The sequence below is a fragment of the Papilio xuthus genome, unplaced genomic scaffold, assembly GCF_000836235.2.
Source record: "Papilio xuthus unplaced genomic scaffold, Pxut_1.1 DF826933.1, whole genome shotgun sequence".
In the NCBI taxonomy this organism is placed as follows: Eukaryota; Metazoa; Arthropoda; class Insecta; order Lepidoptera; family Papilionidae; genus Papilio; species Papilio xuthus.
The window spans coordinates 1,004,923-1,027,217 of record NW_013531716.1 but is presented as its reverse complement, the minus strand read 5'-3'; the positions used below and the strand labels follow the sequence as shown (position 1 = coordinate 1,027,217).

The 22,295-nt window shown below is 34.0% G+C and overlaps 2 protein-coding genes across 5 annotated transcripts in view; one reads left to right on the top strand and one right to left on the bottom strand.

Annotated features, from left to right (window-relative positions):
* Positions 1 to 1,971, top strand: part of LOC106121843 (RNA-directed DNA polymerase from mobile element jockey-like) — a gene marked incomplete at its 5' end in the record, with an annotated part of 4,773 nt that extends 2,802 nt beyond the window's left edge. The window contains one exon of the mRNA XM_013317671.1: positions 1,855 to 1,971. Within this exon, the coding sequence (XP_013173125.1) occupies positions 1,855 to 1,971 (117 nt within the window). The remainder of the gene's footprint in view (positions 1 to 1,854) is intronic.
* Positions 1,972 to 4,251: 2,280 nt separating this feature from the next.
* Chi-h (chitinase) lies at positions 4,252 to 16,149 on the bottom strand. 4 transcript variants are annotated; one of them, XM_013318141.1, is made up of 2 exons: positions 16,011 to 16,149; positions 4,252 to 6,077 (listed from the first exon to the last, which is right to left on the bottom strand). In XM_013318141.1, the coding sequence occupies exon 2, from the start codon at positions 6,067 to 6,069 to the stop codon at positions 4,396 to 4,398; it is 1,674 nt and encodes a 557-aa protein (XP_013173595.1). In that variant the 5' UTR covers positions 6,070 to 6,077; positions 16,011 to 16,149; the 3' UTR covers positions 4,252 to 4,395.
* Positions 16,150 to 22,295: the final 6,146 nt, after the last annotated feature.

The following is a 22,295-nucleotide window of genomic DNA, read 5'->3' as shown; positions in this document are numbered from 1 at the left end:
ATAAAAAAAAAAAAAAAAAAACCGGCGCATGCCAATGGACTTTAAATGTAGAGACGACATTATATATTAATACAAATAAAACAAGCGTCAGTAGAGTTTTTAGGATACAGTTTAATATATTGCAAGATACAAGACACTTTTTCTACAACTGCAAACCGTAAAAGACGATGACTGTACGACAATCCTTATTTAAAATAAACTTGAAACGCTCGTCGCGAGATGTAACATGTTTCTGTAAACATCGCTTCTTTATCGGATTTTTTTTTACACCAGAAGTTGGAAAAAAACTTGCATCAACTTGATTAATTTAAAGTTAATGTCATTTTTACGACGTCCCGAAAGCTTTCTAAATATATTTACTTACCTTAATTAATAATTTTACTGCTTTGGATGTTAAATTTGCTTTTTAACAGACTTCAAAAAGGAACTTATCAATTCCTCTATATTTTTTACTGCTATTCATTTGATTTGACATTTAGTATGTACTTATACCGCGACTCGGTCCGCGTGGAATTAAAACTTACTTAGATGGACAGATGATGAGTTTCCTTCGGGTAACACAGGACCGATCATCGTGGCGATCGGAGTCCAATTCCCAGCAGTGGGCATCATAAAAGTAGAAGAATACCTTGTTTTTCAAATTACTGTTCCCTAAATAATACAAAGAATTCGATATAAACTCTTAAATTATCCAAACCCTGAGTGCGATCCTCCATTTATACAGATACCTTACCCTCGTCAATGTGAAACATAAATCAGTTGCAACATAATGAATTATTCATTATAAATTGATTTCTCTATACCTTTTTTCGATTCAAACAAACAACCATATTTAAACAATAACTTATTACCAATCTTAAAACAGAAGGGGGCAAACGAGCAGCGGGAGCACCGAAGTGTTCAACGACGCCCATGGACATCAGCAATACCAGAGGAACCGCAGATGCGTTGCCGGCCTTATATTATAAATACGAAAGTTTAGATGGATGGATGTTTGTTTAGAAGGTACCTCCGATCTTCTGACATTTGGCATATATGTAGAATATAGTCTGGTTAAACACAGAGTCTACTTACTGAGTTTGTTCTATTCCGCGCCAGAGTAGCGGGCAAAAGCTCGTTACTAAAAAAAACAAGTTAAAAAACTTCATGATGTCATCATTATCCTATATCTGCCCATAGCTGGAATAGTCATTCTGAAGATATCTTTTAATTTGCACCAAAGCATCATCCGAAGTGTCTACTAAGGTCTAATCATCTTTAACATCACAATCCTTCTCTTAATGGACTTGTTTGACGAAAAAAGTAGTAGTATTCATTATTTCGACCATTCATCAGTCGTCATTCCCTTTATCAAGTAATTTTTCAAGCAATCCTCTCCACTTTCGTATCAACTAAAGAAAATCTTATCATTTTCAATCAATTCTAATCATTACCTTTCCTGTGCAGTAAATTCGCAATTCCTAGTATTTGCATAGTTTATTTCCAGTAATTGTAGTTGCTCGACATATCTGCGCAATAAATATCGGCGGGTACACAATGGCTTGCCCCTTTTCCTCCTGCAATCAGTTGTTTGTATCAGAACGCATGATTCATACGAAAGTACTGTTATATTAACTTTTGAGTATGTTTATGACAAATATATGATTAATTTTGAGTTTTAAGAATTCGTATTTAAAACTCTATCTATCCCTTTAATAAAAACTCTGTGAATGTATCGGAAACTGCGGTATAAATAGCAGATCGCCTTTGAAAAATAATAGCAATAATTTTAAATTGCATAAAATAAAGATTTTTCAGTAGGCGTTGCACGGTGGTGAAGTTATGCAAGATCTATATGTCGGTGATTTCCGACAGGTTCACTACTTAAATCATCGATATTACCATCGGATTCCGCTTCAGTCGTCAGTGCGCACACCGGCGACGAGCACCACTGTCGGTAAGAAGTGTCGTCCACCGTGGGCGCCACAGTGAATACGAGCAGCAAGGGAACTCCGCTACAGCAAGGTGGCTTGCGGAGAGGCAGGCCTCGATCTGTTCACCGACCTATACGAACTGCAACTGTCGAGACTCTGTCGAAGCGCGACCCTTCTCAACTAAGCATTCCTACCATTGAGTCAAATCCACGTCCATCCACCGCTGCGTACCAATGACATTCATTTATTTAATAAATTGAGCTCCAATATAAGATTAGCCTTAACACTATTGACACCTCCTACATATTGGCATTCGAATAAAATAATTAACTTAATTTTAAATTGATATTCTTCGACATACATTAGGATATAAGTAAAAAGGCCCATACTAATATTCAGGTAATACAGTAGAAGCGCCTTGTTTTATTTATCGGCAATAAAACATTTCTTTCATGTAATTTACTAGACAGAATATTATTATCAGATGTAAATATTTTGCAGATATTAAAAATATGTAATGCATACAACAGCTTGTAAAAAAAGTACTTACTTATAACAAACAAAAATCTTTTAACATGACTGGAAACCGGGCGTAACATTTGCGACTCAGCTTTAGCACCTAATCAGTAAACAAGGAATAAAGTGATATTTGCATTTACTTTCATATGGTCGTGTGTAATTTTAATAAAAGTAAGTAAACGAGTAAGGCTTTTAGATGATTTTAATGACCGTTTAAACAAGATAGTGTATTGGAGATGCATTACCTTAATGTGTTCGATTTATTTTCACCGACTTGTAAGTAGTGATAAAATGGAACAAGGCAATTATTAACTACCACTCTGTATGTTCATTCTGACTTTATAACGATTAAGTTACTGCCCCTTCATAATATCCAAAATCAAACATCACTCCTTACTTACTAAAGTTCAATTTCAAAATTATATTAATTTCCCATATGCATCTAAAGTCAAATAAGAGCGGAAGAGACTAAATAAAAACCGGTATTATAAAATGTTGCTATCTCCGTTTTCTCGTTAAAGAAGGAATGAGATAAAGATATGATTTTATACATGTGTTCTCAGTGAAAACAACAAATGTTTGCAAACAAATTATGCCGTTACTAAAATCTTGTGTGACAAGTTCAATTCGCTATCTAAAACTCGTAACGTTATGAGAAACTAAAATAATTATTTGTACACGGGTTTTAAAGGTACGAAAACAATTTTAATATATTTGTTTACTCTTATTGCAGATACGTAATTATTAAAACTGGCGATGTAAATCTTTATATATATAATTCTTCTGTGAGTGTGTATGTCACTGAACTTCTCTCAAACGACTGGACCGATTTTGATGAAATTTTTTGTGTGCGTTCAAGGGGATCTGGGAATGGTTTAGATTCACAATTTTCATCATTTATTAACTTCATATTAATTTATTCAAATTAAAGACGTGTGTACAGGACAACGTCTGTCGGGTCCGCTAGTAGCTTTATAATATTTTTTTATAAGATAATGAGCCAGATGTGTTGCCAACCTTTGAGAAAAAGAAATGTATTTACATTTTTAAGGAGTAACAACCTCTTAAAATGTGACCTAAAAGATCGTTTATTTACTAAACTAGCGGTCGCCCGCGACTCCGTTTATGCGAAAATAAATTCTTAATGATTGGCTTATGTGTTCTACCAGTTTATTTTCTACATCTTTGGCAAATTTTATCGAGATCTATGCCGTTCTGTAGATACTTTCAAACAAACATCCATCCATTCAAACATTTGCATTTATAATATTAGTAAGATTAAAATCAGTTCTAAGTTTGTTTTGTTTATTATTAAAAATGTAAAAAACATGTTATAAACCAGCAATGTTTTTTTTTATGAATTTTCATACATTTAAATAATTTATTAAGTATATTGTCTATCACTTTAAGCATAAGTTTTTGGAATGTTGATATTAATCAAACAAGTTTTTAATACTTACATAACATTTATGTATAGTAAATGCATTCGAAGCAAGTTCAAGCAAGAAAAAAAAAAGTTCAATGATCGTGGCATTAAAAGGGAGAACAAGTTTGCAGACGTAAACAAATTAAAATAAAGGCATGTACACACTGTTTTAAATTTTATAATATGTTTAGCTTTAATTGGAAAATTTAATTGAAATAAGATTTTATTTCCAACGGTAATTATATTTCATTTTAATATTATTTTTAGATTAATATTAAAAAAATGTACGGGTTCGAGATAGTTAAATTTGTGTGTTATTTATATAAATATAAAATAAGAAATACGTACCGATCATCACCTTAAATCGTTCGAATGAATTTGAAATAAAAATCATTTTAAATTTTTTTAGGTTTTTTAATTTAAATTAAATTTACATCCAATCGTACAATTATTTTCTATATTTTGAGACCTTTTTCTTAATAATAATCTTAGAATAACAATCACATTCACGCCGATAAGACTACAGTTCATTCCGGTTCACGCTTGACTGTTTCCGAGACCCATGTTCATGGCGTTTAATAGTTCACCATTGTCTGCATCAATCTCCCACGCGAATAAACCGCCCAGCTTATTGTTTCTCACATACTTGCCTTTCTCAATAGTCGATCGAGGATTATCGTACGTTATTAAGTCACCAGTCGATGGCCTGAACACGTAAGGAGCTTCGGCAACGTTATCATAATGGAACTCCCATTTCCCCATAGCGATTTCATTTGCTATTTCTCTGTAATCAACTACACCGTCTTGCCAAGTACCTTTGACAGGTCCTGTCGCGTTGCCTGTGAAGGGATTATTATCTTCGTAATTGTGGACACCGGTCCAGCCGCGTCCGTACATAGCTACACCCACCACAATCTTCTTAGGGTTGACACCTTGAGCAAGCAAATATTTCACACCAAAGTCAGTTGTGTAAGTTTCCTTAGGGTTCCAAGCGGGAGCGTAAAGCGGAGTCTGATGACCGAGGGTATCGTTAGACCAGGCGCCTTTGAAGTCGTAACTCATAAGGAAGATGTGGTCCATGTACTTCTGAGCCTCACTGTAATCGACAACTTGAATCTTATCCCATCCAGCACTAATAGCAGAGGTCAGCTCGTATTTCTTACCGGTCTCTTCGGAAAGGTCGTTCAACATTTCACGCAATTCCTTCATTAATTCAACGTAAACATCTCCGTCCTTGGGACTGCCAAGGTCTGGATTAGCTCCCTTACCGCCAGGGAATTCCCAATCGATATCTACACCGTCGAAGAACTTCCATGTCTGAAGGAAATCTTTCACAGAATCCACGAAGCGATCTCTCTTCTCTTTGTCTGTGAAGAAGAAGAAGGGATCTGCAAGAGTCCAGCCACCGATGGAAGGTAGGATTTTAAGGTCAGGCCTGGCTTGTTTAAGAGACATCAGCTGACCAAAGTTGCCTTTGTATGGCTCATTCCAGGAAGAAAGACCCTTTTGTGGCTTCTGAAGAGCAGCCCACGGATCGTGAATTGAAACTTTGAAATCTTCGCGGCCGCTGCATGATCGTTGAAGAGCTTGGAAACTGCCTTCGATTTCCTTCAAACTGTCGTTGATGCCATCGCCTCCGCAAATTGGAATAAAACCGTACAAAAGATGAGTCAGATTAGGAATTGGTACACGATCAACAGGGAATTTTCTTGGGTAGACACCCCATTCAACGAAGTACGCTCCGACAACTTTTCCCGAAGTCTGTTTGAATGGCTTGTTCTTCTCGCCAAGGGTGTACATCAAAGGAGGTAGATGGCTACCGTCAGTATCAGCGACCACGATCTCTGTTAGCTCACTGGAAGAGCATCCGTCAGAGTTGCAGAGTTCAACTTGCATCTGATATCTGCCTCCTTTCGTCACTTTGAATGTGGCTGTAGTTGCAGCTCCTGATGCTCCAGACCAGTATTCATCTCCATCTAGTAGAACTCTGGCGGTGTCAGCAGGATCTCCAGACCACACGTTCCATGTTACTGTAACGTCAGCACCATCTTTTCTGGTAACAAGCTGATTATATGCTGTTGCTGCTTGATTAACTTCAACTATCGCGAAGGTTCGTTCACCCCAACCCAGGGATGGCTTTCCAGGTGGGCCGCATTTGGCAAAAGCGAGTAAGCTTACTCCGAAGAGTAGCTTCATCATATGATGCCTCATGGCTGATTCTAAAAAAAAAATAATTTAAATTAAATACTAAAAGCGGACTTCGGCTGAAGCGGTAATACAAAACTGAACTTGCATGTGCGAGGTATCTTTTATATATTGCGGGTATAGTAGGCCAACCGCTAACGGCGGAGCCTGCGTCGTCACACGGAATGTCGATACTGGAGTGATTTTAAGACTTGTTATAAAAATCGTTAGCACAGTTTTTTATCCCGGTTAAGTTATGAAAGCGGTCAAGGCGACAGATGCTGTGTTTAATTGTTTTACCTAATGTTGTTATTTCGGATGTTTTCACGCGACACTAATTGGCCGTGTCCGTTACGAAGCTATGAATCACAACACCACTGTTATCTTTGAGATAAAAGGCTACGTAAACTGCGAATATCGATTATATTAAAATCTTACAATAACTGCGTTAACTTTTTTACATTCATTTAAATAAATATATCGTCAATAATTAAAAGCTTTATTTTTATAAGGGCGTTCTGAACACACTAAGCTAATCTAACGAACTGTGTAGTCCTGTTCTTTACATCGAATTTATCACGGACAATAACAATCACCTTTATTCATAATATATCATCATCATGTTATATATTATATAGTCTGTCTAGCCGTAGTCTAAAATAATGCTCTATTTATTCCTTTAGATTACGAAGCAAATATAATTAGTAATAAAACAATAGAAATCTAATGACGAATAAATCGATTAATAATCCATATTACTCCTTTATTGAAAATAATAGTGTTTCCTTCCAATTACGATGTGATATAAATATATTGGTCATCATCATCGTGTCCTTTTTCCTACCTCTGTAGGAACGAAAACTTTATCTGTCTCTCCCTCTGTTTCTCTATTTCTCCAATACTCTTATTGGGACTGAATTTACTCTTCCGCACGTCTATCAGCTGTGAGATCCTTACTTAAGCATCCTCACACAATGCATTCATACATTCTTTGAACTCCCTATACCTTTACAGTCATAGAGATATTAGTACTAAATATGTCTTCTTTGGATATAATCCATGCTTAACTAGACTAGAGGAAGATCTAAAGTGAAAAACTCCTCACTGTAAGACGATAGCTTTAAAGATATAATACGCCTGATATTTCAACGTAATTTGATACTAACTGTTGCCTGCAACTTCGTCTGCTTGGAATTTTTAATAAGCTAAGTTTGTTATCTATATAAAACTATTCTATTTCTGTTACAAATTTCAACCAGTTTCTATCAGCCGTTTTGGATTTACGTGAGCTAGTATAATTCAATCCCTACCTTCTTTATATATTACACTCTTCTTAAGAATTACCTTACTAATATTATAAAGGCGAACAATCCTATGGATGAATATGAGTTACGAGATATCGTCAGAACGGCTACATGCACCTCTATGAAATTTGGCATAGATATATGCTGGAAGAACCCATAGGGTACTAATTATTTTTTTAATTCCGTACAGACGATTTCGCGGGCGACAGATAGTTTGATATACATGTGTACATAGTGTGGAGTATATTATCGGATTCCCGACTGACCGGTTACTGGGTTCGACGTACCATTATACTCATGGGGTTGACGCACTCGAAAAGGGTATTATTACAACATCGAGTTTATATACTAAATAATTACATTTATTGAATCATAAGAAGTTAATTGAAATTACCTAACCTTTACGATATCAAAGTTTATACTTCACGATTTAAAAATTTATATCATTTCGATAAAATTCAAATAATTGTTGCATTTCAAGTTTTAAATTCATCACAAATTCTTCTACATTTTAACAGTAAAATGTGTCTTATAGGGCAGGATTTAATACACAATAGAAACCGTTTAACATATCGCTTATAATAACCTAATATACACTAATATTATAAATGTGAATGTTCAGATGGCTGGATGTTTGTTACCTTCTAACATCTCCTATCTCCAGAACGGCAGAAAAAACTCAATGAAATTTGGCTAAATATAAATGACAGTAGGGAGAACAAATAGACTACTAATTAAGTTATTTTTTTTAATTTCGCACAGATGTAGTCGCGGGCAACAGCTAGTAAGCAATATAAAGACGGCTATAACAATTTATTTCGGCTATCTTTAATTGCGTTAGAACCGGGATTGATTCTAGTCTTTGAAATTTATTAACATCTTGTACCCTTAATTTCTATGTACCTATGCTTACGCGAACCAACCAGTATGTTATTGAAAACGATTGACAGTAAGGGTACTAGATACATCTAGATTCTAGAATATTTAGGGTACGCCTTGACATGCTATGGTTATGTTGGTCTGTAGTCACAATATAATTGATAGGGGCGGATTTTACGCGGATTCTTGTTTAATGGTGCCGTTGACATGTTGACATAACATAAACAAATAAATTATCTTACTAATCTTACTAATATTATAAATGCGAATGTTTGGATGGATGTTCATTAGAAGTTATCTTCAAAACGTCTGAATGGATCACGCTCAAATTTGGCATAGATGTAGAACAAAGTATGGAAGAACACATAGGTTACTAATTAAGTTTTTTTTTTTAATTCCACGTGGAACGAGTCGAGGGCGATAGCTAGTGTTTAAATAATATATAAGCGTAACGAATTTCTAATATTTAATGTTTGAACTGAAATGCAATACGAAATAAAAATCTGCTATTTGCCTCTTCATATTTTAGAGTCTACAAATTGTAATTAACAAACTCTTTAACTTTACGTGTTATATTTGATCGATCGCTTTGTAATAAATTGATGTCACTAATAATCGCTCGCGAGTATGTTCGCACGGAATTAAGAAAAACTTAATTAGTAGCTTATGTGTTCTTCCTAACTCTATTCAACAAGTTCCATGCAGCCGTTCTGGAGGTACCTTCTGATAAACATGCATCCAAATATTTGGATTTATATTAGTAATATTGGAAGTCAACAACAACAACAAAAACTCATTTGTTTTTACCTTTCGTTTAATCTATCCGTAGTCAAAAATTGCGCAAGTCCACAGTTTACGTAGTCATATCGTATTGATTAAATTGATTTCCTACTAAAATCCAATGATAAGATTCATTTATCGTAATTACGGAGTAGGAAATGTATCATTTATGTTTCACTGTTTTGTTATTTGTCAAGGTATGTATCAATTTTATTGTGTAATCTTTTGTTTGGACGTTTATCAGTCAGAGTAGACGGCTGATAACTGTCATATGTTCTTGTTGTCTCTATATTCTCAAAGAGTTTGTAAGGGATGACAATATTTGTTAATACATGTCACAATCGAAGACCACGATAATGACAACTTGTACACTATTGGTATCTCTGTTTTATTAAAAGAAAATGAAAAGGATGGAAATATTAATACAGCCGGTCTAGGCGAAGTGCATTCGCTGCAAAGCGATTTCATAACGAATTTTAATAATGTATGGTACTGACGTGCGGCAATAACGTGACTTCGTCAACATCATCAGCTCACTATACGTCCCTACCGAGGGGCTCGGAGCCTACCCTAAATTATGGGTGATTAGGCCATAGTCAACCACGCTGGCCAAATGCGGGTTGGTTGACTTCACAAATATCTTTGAACCTCCTCTCAGACTTGTGCAGGTTGCATCACGATGTTTTCCTTCACCGTAAGAACGTCGGATAAATGTACATATGTAAATCGGAAATAGAAAAACACATTGCTACATGGCGGGATTCGAACCCAGGAAGTGCAGATTGCAAGTGCTTGACCCTTGAGTCTCCGACGCTCTCATGTGACTTATCTAAACTTAATGTCAGTTGTATACATTTTTAAAGTTCATTATGGAATCGCTTCGTAGCGAATGCGCCTTGTCTAACCCCACAGGTTACGATTGTGTTGATTCCAACTAATATTAGAAATGACAAAATAACATAGAGTTATAATTATACCGTTGCCTTTATATGTTTTATACGGATGTTTCGTCAGTGGAAATCCACGGTTACAATGAAACAAAAACGCACTACAATCGTACATGGATAACCAGAGATTAAGAGATAGAAAAATTTGTCTCGTTTAAAGATGTTTCTTTTTCCAAGTTTCTTGCTTTTGGAGGTTGTCCGTTGGGACCAATGATTCTCGCTTATAGATTTCTCACTTATCTAAATTTGACTGTATTTAATTTCTAATTTACAAACTTAATCATAAATGGCCGGTTTTAAGAGCACTCGAAACCGACGTGCATGTATGCATAGATTAATATAGCAAGAGAGGTGTGTTAGGACTATGCCAAATGGAAGTTCGTCTGCCTACCCGAGCTACTAGTGTTAAGTTTGTTATTATAACTTCGTCAAGTTGATCCTTAACTTGTTAACAGATATTTTATTTCATTTAAAATATAATTAAAAAACGAATAATTCACTAAAATATGTTATTAAAAGAAGTCCCTTTTGGCAAGGTCCCGAAGATACTGGCAGCGTTTTTGGGAACGTCCTTAAAAAGTCTTAACTTGTTAACTAAGTGAATAATCTTATTCACATAAACATAAAGTAATTTTTATATGAAATTACACGTTTTTTTATTTAATACGGTACAGTACAAATGCAAATTTCATCTCCGACGCATTATTATATATAATGTTAATTACACTACACTTTTAACAAATAAAACGGTACACTTTTTATATATGTTTTTAAATGATGTTTTATATATTTAGTGATGTTTACAGTTATTACCCAAAACTGGTACAGATTTACGATGTCGAACAAACTAATAGTACTGCAATGCAACTTTAACGTAATCCAATTGTCCGGCCGGAGCTGGATTCAATGGTCCAGAAATGCTATGTTATATGTTTTATAACTTACTACGACTGAGATTTAAGACTCAATGTTATATTATGTTTTTGTCAAAGAACACGTAATTTTAGCAATTTAATGTAAGTGGTCTAATTTCATAGCATGCTGAGTTTAGACGAATTTAGTTTATTTTTTACTCTATAAAGATTTCTTGCTTTGAAGACTGGATATTTCTATAGGCAACGGTCACTTCGCTATTTCAGTGATTTCATATGGCCGCTCGCTCGTTTGCCACCTTATGATATGAAAAAATGTTTGTTTACTTTGTACTGTTATGTACCAACTAACCTATAAAGATGAATCTCTTATAAGAATTACAAACTTCATACAATAGAATGATAAAAGACCCAAAGAATCTGGGCTGTGACTTTTTGTCTGACATTTACATACAATGCGTAAGCGATGGGCGACATCTTTTTTTTTCAAGTTCATGTCATTGACCCCCCGAATGGGGGCGTTAGCTTCGCAAAGACGTGTGGCTTTATCTCGTTTTGTTTATAGCCTTTTTATACAGATATGGTATCAAATTTCTTTTAAAACGTTTTTTCAAGGCTCAATAAGTTTAATGAGGGTGTGGAAACTAAACTTTTTTTTTATAATTAACAAAAACGCGCGAATATGTTTATTATGTGTTTGATACTGTACTACGTATATCTATACTAATATTGTAAAGCAGAGGAGTTTGTTTGTTTAAACGCGCTAATCTCAGGAACTACTAGTCCGATTTGAAAAAATCTTTTTTTGTTGGATAGTCCATTTATAGAGGAGGGCTTTAGGCTATATAACATTACGCGGCGACCAATACTATTTTGTAATTCCGCGCGAACGGAGTCGCGGGCGACAGCTAGTACTAGTATATATGTAGTACCGCTTATCATATACCTTTTTATTTAAATCTAAGTGCATTTTTATATGTATACTAGCTGTCGCCCACGATTCCGTCCGCGAGGAATTAAAAACCAAGTCTATAAATAGCCTATGTGTTCTTTCAGGCTAAGTTAATCTATTCCAAATTTCAACGAGATCTTCAACGAGATCCATACAACAATTCAACCAACAAACATCCATCCCTTCATCCATCGCATTTATAATATAAAGTAAGATAACACTCGATTAGGTTGGAACTTTGTAGCTTTAATGATGACGAATACTCAAAGCATAGTTTAAATGATCAATTAAGGATTAAAATTGGAAAGTAAGAAACTTACAAGAGTCCGTTCAGACAGACCAGGGCGGAGACCAGAAAGATTTATGTCGCAAATAAAATTGAGGTTTATGCTTGTTCTTGATAAAAATACGTGCAATGTCAAAATAAATCTTATTTCAATCGTATAAAGCTCAAATTTTATTTACGACAAAAAATTTCTCCGCTTTTCGTCTTGTTCCGTGTGAACGGACCTTAAGATAGTAAGATGTCTAAACGTTTTTAGATTAAAAATGCTTTTAAAAACTTATTAATTAAACCAAAAACGTATATATTCCAACTAATATAAAATACTAGCTGTCGCCCGCGACTCCGTCCGCGCGGGATTTAAAATAGATGTTGACCGATTCTTAGACCTACTCCTGAGTTTTTTCGGAGGAGTATGGGAACGAAAATTGTGACACGAGAATTTTATATATAAAAGAATAAATTATTTGACAAAACACGGATCTTCTGACTACTTATACTTTATATTTAAACAATATATGAGAGTCAGTAGGTCACAAAACTGGCAAACAATTATTTAATTTGCAAGCCCATTATGTTGGTTTTGCAAATAATTTATAGCTGCGTTCAAATGTCGTTGAATGTCGAGGATTACTTTACGGACCTTTACCAGACCGTAGCATTGTTAAACTTTATGTAAGATTTACCGATGGTTTCTGAGACCGAAATAAAACATCGTCATCTTTGACAAAGCAAAGAATTTTGGTATCATAAACCAAAGATTAGAGACTAGATGTTGCCCGCGACTTAGTCCGCATGAAGTAAGTTTTTTTAGGAGATATGGAAAATTAAAAAAATATATATTATCGTAGGTTTGCGCTGCAAACTCTATAAGGTAATGTATTAAAATAATGCACCATTATTTTTTTTCATATCTTTCTGCAGTATAAGTCAACAGTTCTTTATATTAAAAAAAACAAAAAGAACTTTTATTAAAGTTTTATATATAGAAATCATAAAAACTACAACTTGTATTAAATAAATTTCAAATAAGTGGAATGAAAATATGTTTTTAGACAGTGGAAACACACCTTTAACGCTAAGGATAACAATTCAATATCTCATGAGGGAATGTCGAATTACAATTCAATCTATATGTGTATAGTTGTATTCTGATATACGCTTTGTCTTATTGTATGACAGCGTAATAAGGTTTTCAATCAAGTCTGTATTGTTTGGATTTACGCTGACATATTTTGCATATTTAAATAATTGAGTCAACAGTACTTGTCTTTGTTCTTACATCGACTGATTTCTGGAAGCCATCTTTCAATTCAACATTTTAAATAAAACATTAAAATTGTTCACCAAAAGTCGTTTGTATATAAAAAAAGAACTCTTAAATTGGTTTTAAATTGCACCAAATCAAACAATTATCGATTACTTTTCACTTTATTTAATCGTTGAATAGTTTAACTCAAATTTAGAATATTCATAGCTCTATCCGATTCGCAACTGGTCCACGAGGGCAAACACACATTAAACTATCGAATAGATAGAGCCGACAATTTCACATCGGACAGCTCTAAAACAACAATCAGCTCCGAAACTGGAGTCCGGAATTTTTGAACAGTTCACGTATTCGAATGTATTCAACGTTTAAAACTATGAATAGTTTCCTATAATCAAATACAAAGTTTATCTACAAAAAAAAAGCTAAACGTAGATCAATCATGGTAAAAAGTTCATAATTGCTGCTCGAAATCCGTGTGCTCGAAAAAAAAAAACTTAATTAGTAGCCTTCAAGGCTATGTTCTACATCTATGCCAAATTTCAGTGAGACCCATGCAACCGTTCTGGACATACCTTGTAACATCCATCCATCCATCTAAACATTCGCATTTATAATATTAGTAAGATATTTTTTATAAAATGTTTAACACAATATTTTTATTTTGACACTATTTTTAATTTTTAAGTCGGTCAAATCAATAAAGTAGCTATGTTTGCCTAAACAAATAGAGTTGAAATGATCTTATCTTAATTATGAATACAATCAGAAATCTTCAAAACACGTTTTTCGAACAGACATACAGTGACCGAATAAATCTTTTCTAAATATATAATACAAAATCAACAAGTTTTTACAAACCGGTCTAATAGAAAGTAATAATCTATTAGATCTGCGAAATGTTCTAGAAAATTATATCAAGGACAAACAAAGTTTTCTTCGATATAAAAGATATTTAGTTATTATTTTTAAACATTTAATAAACTTTAAGATCGAAATAGCAAACACCCTATAAAGACGACGGAAAATATGATGATGGAAGGAGCGGTTGAATTAAGATGAATTTTGGAATATCTTTATATATATAATTCTTCTGTGAGTGTGTATGTCACTGAACTTCTCTCAAACGACTGGACCGATTTTGATGAAATTTTTTTGTGTGTGTTCAAGGGGATCTGGGAATGGTTTACATTCACAATTTTCATCAAATATTAACTTCATATTAATTTATTCAAATTAAAGACGTGTAGACAGGACAACGTCTGTCGGTTCCGCTAGTTATATTATATAATAAAAAAGATAAAATGAAAATATTAAATAGAATTATGAAAATAAAGAGGTAAGCACGCGCTGTTAGAGGATATATTTACAACTGACCAAAAATACAGAGACAAAAAGGAAGGAAAAATACAGAATGTTCCAAATATAAAAATTGTGATTAATAAAAGGTGTAAAGAGGTTCCATATCTGTCGGCAACACCCTATCTATTATTTAAAGGATGAATGAATTTTAATACTATCTCTTATACACATAGTAAACAAAATAATCTTCAGATAGACATAAAATATCGATTATTGTGGTTCATCTTACTAAAGTTATAAACGCGATGGATCAATAGATGTTTATTAGAAGGTATCTCCAAAACAGATGCATGGATCTTGCTGAAACTTGGCATATATGTAGAACATAGTCTGAAAGAACACAAAGGCTACTAATTAAGATTTTTTAAGGACGGAGTCGCGGGTGACAGCTAGTATATAAATAAAAGAAACCTATAATACAAATATACGTTTGCCATTAAACAATGGAACAAAACTCATTTGAGGCATAAAAGACAATACGCGCCCACAAGTCAACGCATTGTTTGGCTACAAAAACAGACAATCGTACACTTTGGAATGCATAAGTGAAATCGAACACAATTCAAATAAAATTATACTATAATAATATAATATACTTCTTATACCGCTTTTCTTTTTTCATCATCATCAGCTCATTATATGTCCCCACCGAGGGGCTCGGAGCCTGCCCTGCTCAGTGGCGTGCCATGGGAGAGGCCTATGTCCAGCAGTGGACTAGTATAGACTGATGATGATGATGATGTTGCTATTACTAATTTTACACAATAATGTTGTTTATCTTTACTAATATTATAGTGATTAAAGATTTGTTTGTTTGTTTGCAATAGGCTGCGAAACTAGTAAACCGTTTTGATTGGCTATATTAATTCTATATTTACTACATTTTTTTTTATTCTGCGCGAACAAAGTCGCGGGCAACTGCTAGTTATTAATATTAACATTACAAAAAAAACTTCCAGGCATACGTTACATTATGTCTGTATACAAATAAATTGTTTGAGGTCAGTATACGCCTTTATTTTAGATCATTGAACGCATGCACTTTAACCAACGTAACTCTATCACTTCAATATTAATCTATGTACCTTATCACCTTACTTTAAAGTTCAATATCGATTAAACAATATGCAATTAACAGCAAACGATTAGAATCGTCCGCTCTCGATTTGCGAAGGGACACGCAACGGTAAATTGTAACGGTTAACAATAAAAAAAAAACGATTTAAATATCGAATCGAAAATTCTCTTCATTTACATTTCGTTCAACGCAGATGCAAGATCAGTTAAATATGTACACTAATTATTCAGAGAAAATATACCTTTAGTTCGAATCGATGTTATATCGATACTTCAAAATCGATAATCGTTGTTACTTCACTATTCCGCGTGCGTGGTACACAAAAACGAACCCAATACGTCCGACTGCGCGTACCAAAGCGCACATGCGGTTGCGCTGACCCACCCAACACTAATGCTATGAACACAATAGCATCGTCCAGGAAAACCTCCGGTGAATCAGTCCCAAGGGCTAAGATTATTATTACGCTCACATTTACGCCATCCGAAGCTTAGCACGTCCCTGTTTTATGGGGTACGCGAGTTAAGGAATTTGCTTACAAAAGGAAAACTTCGTCGGCTTCATTCTACTGTCAGATTGTTGACATTCAATTTGCGAAAATTTTATGTTTATTCGCTCTTTCTTTTTACTGAGTGCCGATGAACTGTAAATGTACTATACGAATCTACGTAATTGACATGTTTTGAAAGCAATGTAAACATTGAAGAAATTCTTTGAGATATTTTTTAAATCTTTGTTTAACTAAGTATAATTTTTTTTTCTGATACTAACATAGATTAGAGAGTTAACTAAACTACTAAAGAGTAAACTAGCATTATTTTAAACAATAATTATAAAAAAAATTTAACTTTAGTTGAAAAATTTCATGGTTTAAGAATATTAAGTAAAAGTTCAACACATCGACTAGTTTTAGCTGGCTAACAGTTTGTGTGAGCAAAATATGTACATAAAACATATATTTATCCCTGCCATTATCTTTAACAACTCAGGAATAATACGTTTTAAACGGAGACATCGGTCTCAGAAACCCACCATAAGAAAGATACGAAAGGAATTAATTTATGTAATTTGCTTAAATGTCATCTAATTATTTGTAAATTAACGCATTATTAATTAAACACTGATTCATAATTTATTACAAACATACAGAGAAACAACTAAAATATCAGTTTATACTAATACTATAAAGAAGAAAAATTTGATTGTCTGTTTGTTTGTATTGATATAGCTTCGAAACTACTGAACCGATTTGAAAAATTATTTCACTGTTAGAAAGCTCCACTATCCCTGGGTGACATAGGTCATATTTATTACTAGATTTTTTAATTCCGCGCAGACGAAGTCATGGGCAACTTATATACAGAGAAGCGAGTTCCTCTGATATTGCTGATGTCCATGAGCGTCGTTGAACGCCTCGGTGTTCCCGCTGCTCGTTTGCCTCCTTCTGTAATAAAAAAAATAAAGCGAAACCATATTTTGTATAATATTTTAATGTAAATTAATAGGTAATACAAAATATCTTTTACATAAGTTATATTTACTGTTACATGATTAAACAAACGCAGTACTCGTGTTAATGGTTTAAAAAAAATACTCGCTTTTCTGGTCTTCGTAAAACGTAATAGTTGGAAGGAATCTTTAAATCTACAGCGACAATGCTTCTGTTGTTCCAGCTTATGTCTTTAGATAAAGTATTTTCTCTCATTATAAAAGACAAATGAAAGTCGTTCATCTGCGGAAAGCACTTTAAGGATGGTCTGTAAGTATTTTCTTATGTTATATTTTGTTCTAGATGTCTGTCTCGACTTCAAACTGATAATTAAGTTAAATAATTTTATAAACTACTAAATTAAGCCTATAATATAGCTTTAGTAGTTTTTGAGTTTATCTTTTATTAACAAAGAAAAATATATATTTTTCTATATTTATCACAACACGTAGGTATTAGAAATTAGTATATTTTATATATAGATATAAAAATTTCGTTGCATAATGTATGTTCGCGATAAACTCCGAAACTACTGAACCAATTCTTATCAAATTTTGTAAGCATCAGTAGTTTGGTTCTAGTTTAGAGATAGGGTAGTTTTTATCTAAATATTTGTTACAAATTACATATTATTATGCGAATTTACATATCTGTTAGTTCCCTAAAATGCTTATAGGTTGCGTACAGTCGCGGGCGACAGCTAGTACTTGTATATATATTTCATCAAATTCCTCCTATAAGCAAAACTGTCTAATCCCTTATAATGAATTTTTATTTATAAGTATCGCACAATTCGTGTACCGTGTAACCGTGGCGTCTTTATAGCATCGGGTCTTTGTCCGTCCATGTTAACATGCAAGGCACGGTTGCGGCGTCGCGGGCGCGGGGGCACTGTCAGAGAACGGCACTGATAACGCCAACACGGAACACACTGCCCGATTCTGTTCCGCAATTATACGGACAAAAGCTCAATTGTGTTCCGGAAATAAAATTCTAACGCTAGACTATAGAACAAAGCTATCCAAGATATACTAAGATCTTGGTTTTAGACATTTGTAGATTATATCATCAAATTAGGTTAGGTATAAAGATGAAAAAGTCTTAGTAAACATTGCAAGAAGTAATTAACCTAGTGCCACTATCATCCACGGTCTTAACGAATCACTAGAGGGCGCGCATGTCACGCATTTGGTTGCCCCTGTACCCTTTTTAATACAATATTTAAGAAGTAATCTTAATATATACTAAATAAATACTAAATTTGGATGGATGACTGTTTGTTGGAAGATATCTCCAGAACAGCTGCATGGATCTCCCAGAAATTTAGCATAGATGTAGAACATAGTCTGGAAGATATGTATTATAAGTATATATATGTATAAGGATGTAAATATATTAATATATTTAACATGTAAAAGTAGTCTGGAAGAACACATAGGCTATAAATTAAGTTTTTCTTACATTCCGCGCGGACGAAGTCGTGGGCAAGAGCCAGGACACATGAAGGATTGACATTCATAAATCCTCGAGCCGTTTAGTCTAGGACTCCTGTCTCTGGTCACAACTAAACAAAATAGGAAAACCAAATTAACTTCAATAACACAAATTAAAATTCTCTATTCAAAAGGCTATTTTTAAAGTTTTTGTATTCAGATGTTGAATCAATATACACCAAGTAAGGCTTTCCTCATAAGAATGACTTCTCTAAAAAAATACGGACGAATTGATCCGTCTTTTTATTAGATATGGTTTCGTTTAACGATAGAGTAGTCGGAAACTATTGAATTTTAATTGAGTCGAATCAAAATTTATTTATGAATCTAAAGTATCAAGTCTAGTTAATCTAATTACATTTATATATCGGTATACGGTCACATGATGTATTTTCGTTACTAGTTTTAGACATTATTAATTAGAATCCTTTGGCGCGAATAGCTTTCATTACCAAGTCAAGTATCAGAATGATTAGTGAGGAGACATACTCGTAAACGTCGACATTTTAGTAAGGCTAATGTTGCGCGAGTACACCGGCACAGTGTTGGATTTTCTACTGGCGGTGGACTAGTGATGAAAAACCAACTTTAAAAATGTTGCTAGTATGTTTGCCCGCAAGGCGATTGTGTACCGAGAAATCTTTGTAACTAATGGACAGATTTTGACGGGACTTTAACGGGAAGGTAGCTGATAAACTCGGGGATATTAATTAACTGTTGGTTAAATATAAATTGTATTAAAATAAATATATAGTTATGATATTGATTTCGAATATTACTTATTCAGGAAGACGGCATCACGTATTGTGACACAGATTCTATTCGCCCTCGATTGTATTGCGCGTTTCCATTGTAATACTTCTATAAACTTAATTTAGATATTATAATAACTTTATTTTACAATTAAATCAAGTTCCTGTGATATGAAATTTCATACCTTTGGTTCCTTGTCTTGAATTTTAAGGTTATTTTTTATTAATTTAACCATTTATTTATCCTTAAGGTTAAGATCGTTCGGTAACAAAGTGTACACCGTATACGAATGTAAAAAAAAACTTTTGGATTTAAATATCGTCACTGTGGATTGTGTATTTTTAAATTAAATTTAATATTACTATATTTTAGAGATAGTTAATGGTCTAATAAGTCATCGTCATATTACCTTGGTTCGAAATGAAAAATATTTTCGTTTTTTTGTGACTGAATTGCCACTGTTTGCCTTGAGGAGGTATTTACAGCTACACCGGGCTTGAGGTGGCCGAGCGCAGATGGTACTTAACCTAAACGTCGTTTAAGAGTAACTAAGCTCGTGGGCTCTATCAGGAACCTCGGCTCAGGCCGTTACTTCGTTATTATTTTTTTTTATATCATCATGTGCAAACGAGCGAGCAGGTACCTAAAATCGCTGAAATAGCGAAGTGACCGTTGCCCATAGACATACGCAATTGCATATGCGTTGCCCACCTTTAATCGACGGAGCAGAAGATGCGCAGAAAGAAAATATTTTCCCTTCCCATGTATAGAGGATACATCCGGAAAGTCCACTTCCACTTCCCATCCTTTCCTTATAAGAAAAAGGGTGGGAGGGGAAAGAGGACTAAATAAGGCCTATTATCACCGCATTGGGATACTTACGATATTAATGTTAATTTTTCTGTCTGTTGTTCGTTTCGTTGTAACTTCCAGTATACCAAATCTTATTTAATTGAGTAACATAGCTACAGAATTTTTGATGATTTTTTTTATTTCTAATATTGACGTGCTCCATTTATCGTATGATAATGGAAACGTGTTACCGCATGCAAATCAGTAAACAATACCGTGGCGTACGCGTGTTTACACGTGCAGATTATTACATTACGCTATGTATACAAATTAGATGAAATAATACAAATATAAACTCGGAAGACATTGAAATCTTATATCCGACTATATATCAGTAATAAAACTTTTTCAAAAAGAAAATTAACAATTTAACGACAAAATTAATACTTAAAAATCCATCCTAACTCCTAGGACCTAGACTATATGTTTTGCTGCGTTCTTTGTAGCTCTTGGAATCCTCTTTTATTGCATTTGAATTAGGCCACCGATGGGGTTTTAGTGGGTCAAATTATAACCCTCTAATCCTCTGAAAGGAAGAGTATCTTTGAAAGAAAAAAAAGGTCCTACTCACATATGACTTGACTTGACTTAAAGTCCTATGTCCCCGCAGTGGGGCAGAAGGCGTCCACAGCGCGCCGCCAGTTCGCTCTATCCTGGGCTCTGCGCTTGGTCTCGGGCCATGTCAGCCCAATCGCCTTCATTTCCGCAGCTACTGATCGCCGCCAAGTTTGTTTCGGACGGCCACGTTCTTGTTCCTAACGGGATCCACTCCCGGGCCTCCCTGGGAATATGACTGGGATCCTACTCACTTATAGTGGTCAGAAAAGTTTTAGTAATAAAAACATTTATTATAATATTGATATATTGATTCTTTTTAGTACAACATCTTGATAAAATTTGTCATTGGTGAGTCTCAATTTGCGGACAGCGATGTGACTGTAACGAGAAAAGTTTTTTGATCAGCCGCCGCTTCAACTCCGACCGTAATAAGTGTCATGAGGTTCCCGTAATGAGTTCAAACGCGAACTAATATTAAATTTTTTATGATATAAAGATAATTTATTTATATTTCAAATTATCATAGTCTTATTGTAAATTATCGTATCCCTCAATATTGATATATGTTCCAATACCATTGTCACCTCTTTTATACTAAACTAGCTGTCGACCGCGACTCCGTCCGCGTGTAATTAAAAAAAAACATAATTAGTAGCCTATGTGTTCTTCCAGACTATGTTCTATATTTATGCCAAATTATATCGAGATCCGTTGACAAGTTCTGGAGGTACCTTCAAACAAACATCCATCCATCTAAACATTCGCATTTAATATAGTATAGTATTTTAGATTTTTTAGTTAGAAAGATTATTTAGTTATATATTAAATCAACATGACTTTGTTGTAAATTATTGTATCCCAATTTTTCTCTTTTGTCAATTTTCGTACTTGTTCCAATACCATTGTGATTTCTCATATTCTAAACAAGTGAACTTTGATGAATTAGTTATTATTCGATGCGTTTCACTCTGAGAGTCTGGATAGTTCGTGTTTCAACTTTAAAAAAAAAATTTAAAACAATCGTTTAGCAATTTAAATATACAAGGTATTTAACTTTCTAAAATAAAAAGTTTCGAAAATTTCAATAAAAGAATTGAGAAATACTACTTTCAAATGTAATTACAATATTTTACGTACTTACCCAAAGTTCCAAGATTACGACAATTTTGTTACGTTTGTAACGTTTCATAGAAACAACGTCAAGTTTACGTAAGAATTGGCAACTTGTAGGAAACTATGAAAACAAAATCACAATGTGCCGGAGAAAAGCTGATTAAAAGTATTCTGAGTATTACAACACACTTTCCTCAACAATCTTTTGAAATGATGACTTAAATTATTTAAACTTTCGAGAACCATTGTAATAAAGTTATATAAAAAC

Coding starts and splice junctions, on each gene's coding strand:
- Chi-h (XM_013318141.1), bottom strand. CDS start 6,069: ATGAGGCATCATATGATGAAGCTACTCTTCGGAGTAAGCTTACTCGCT.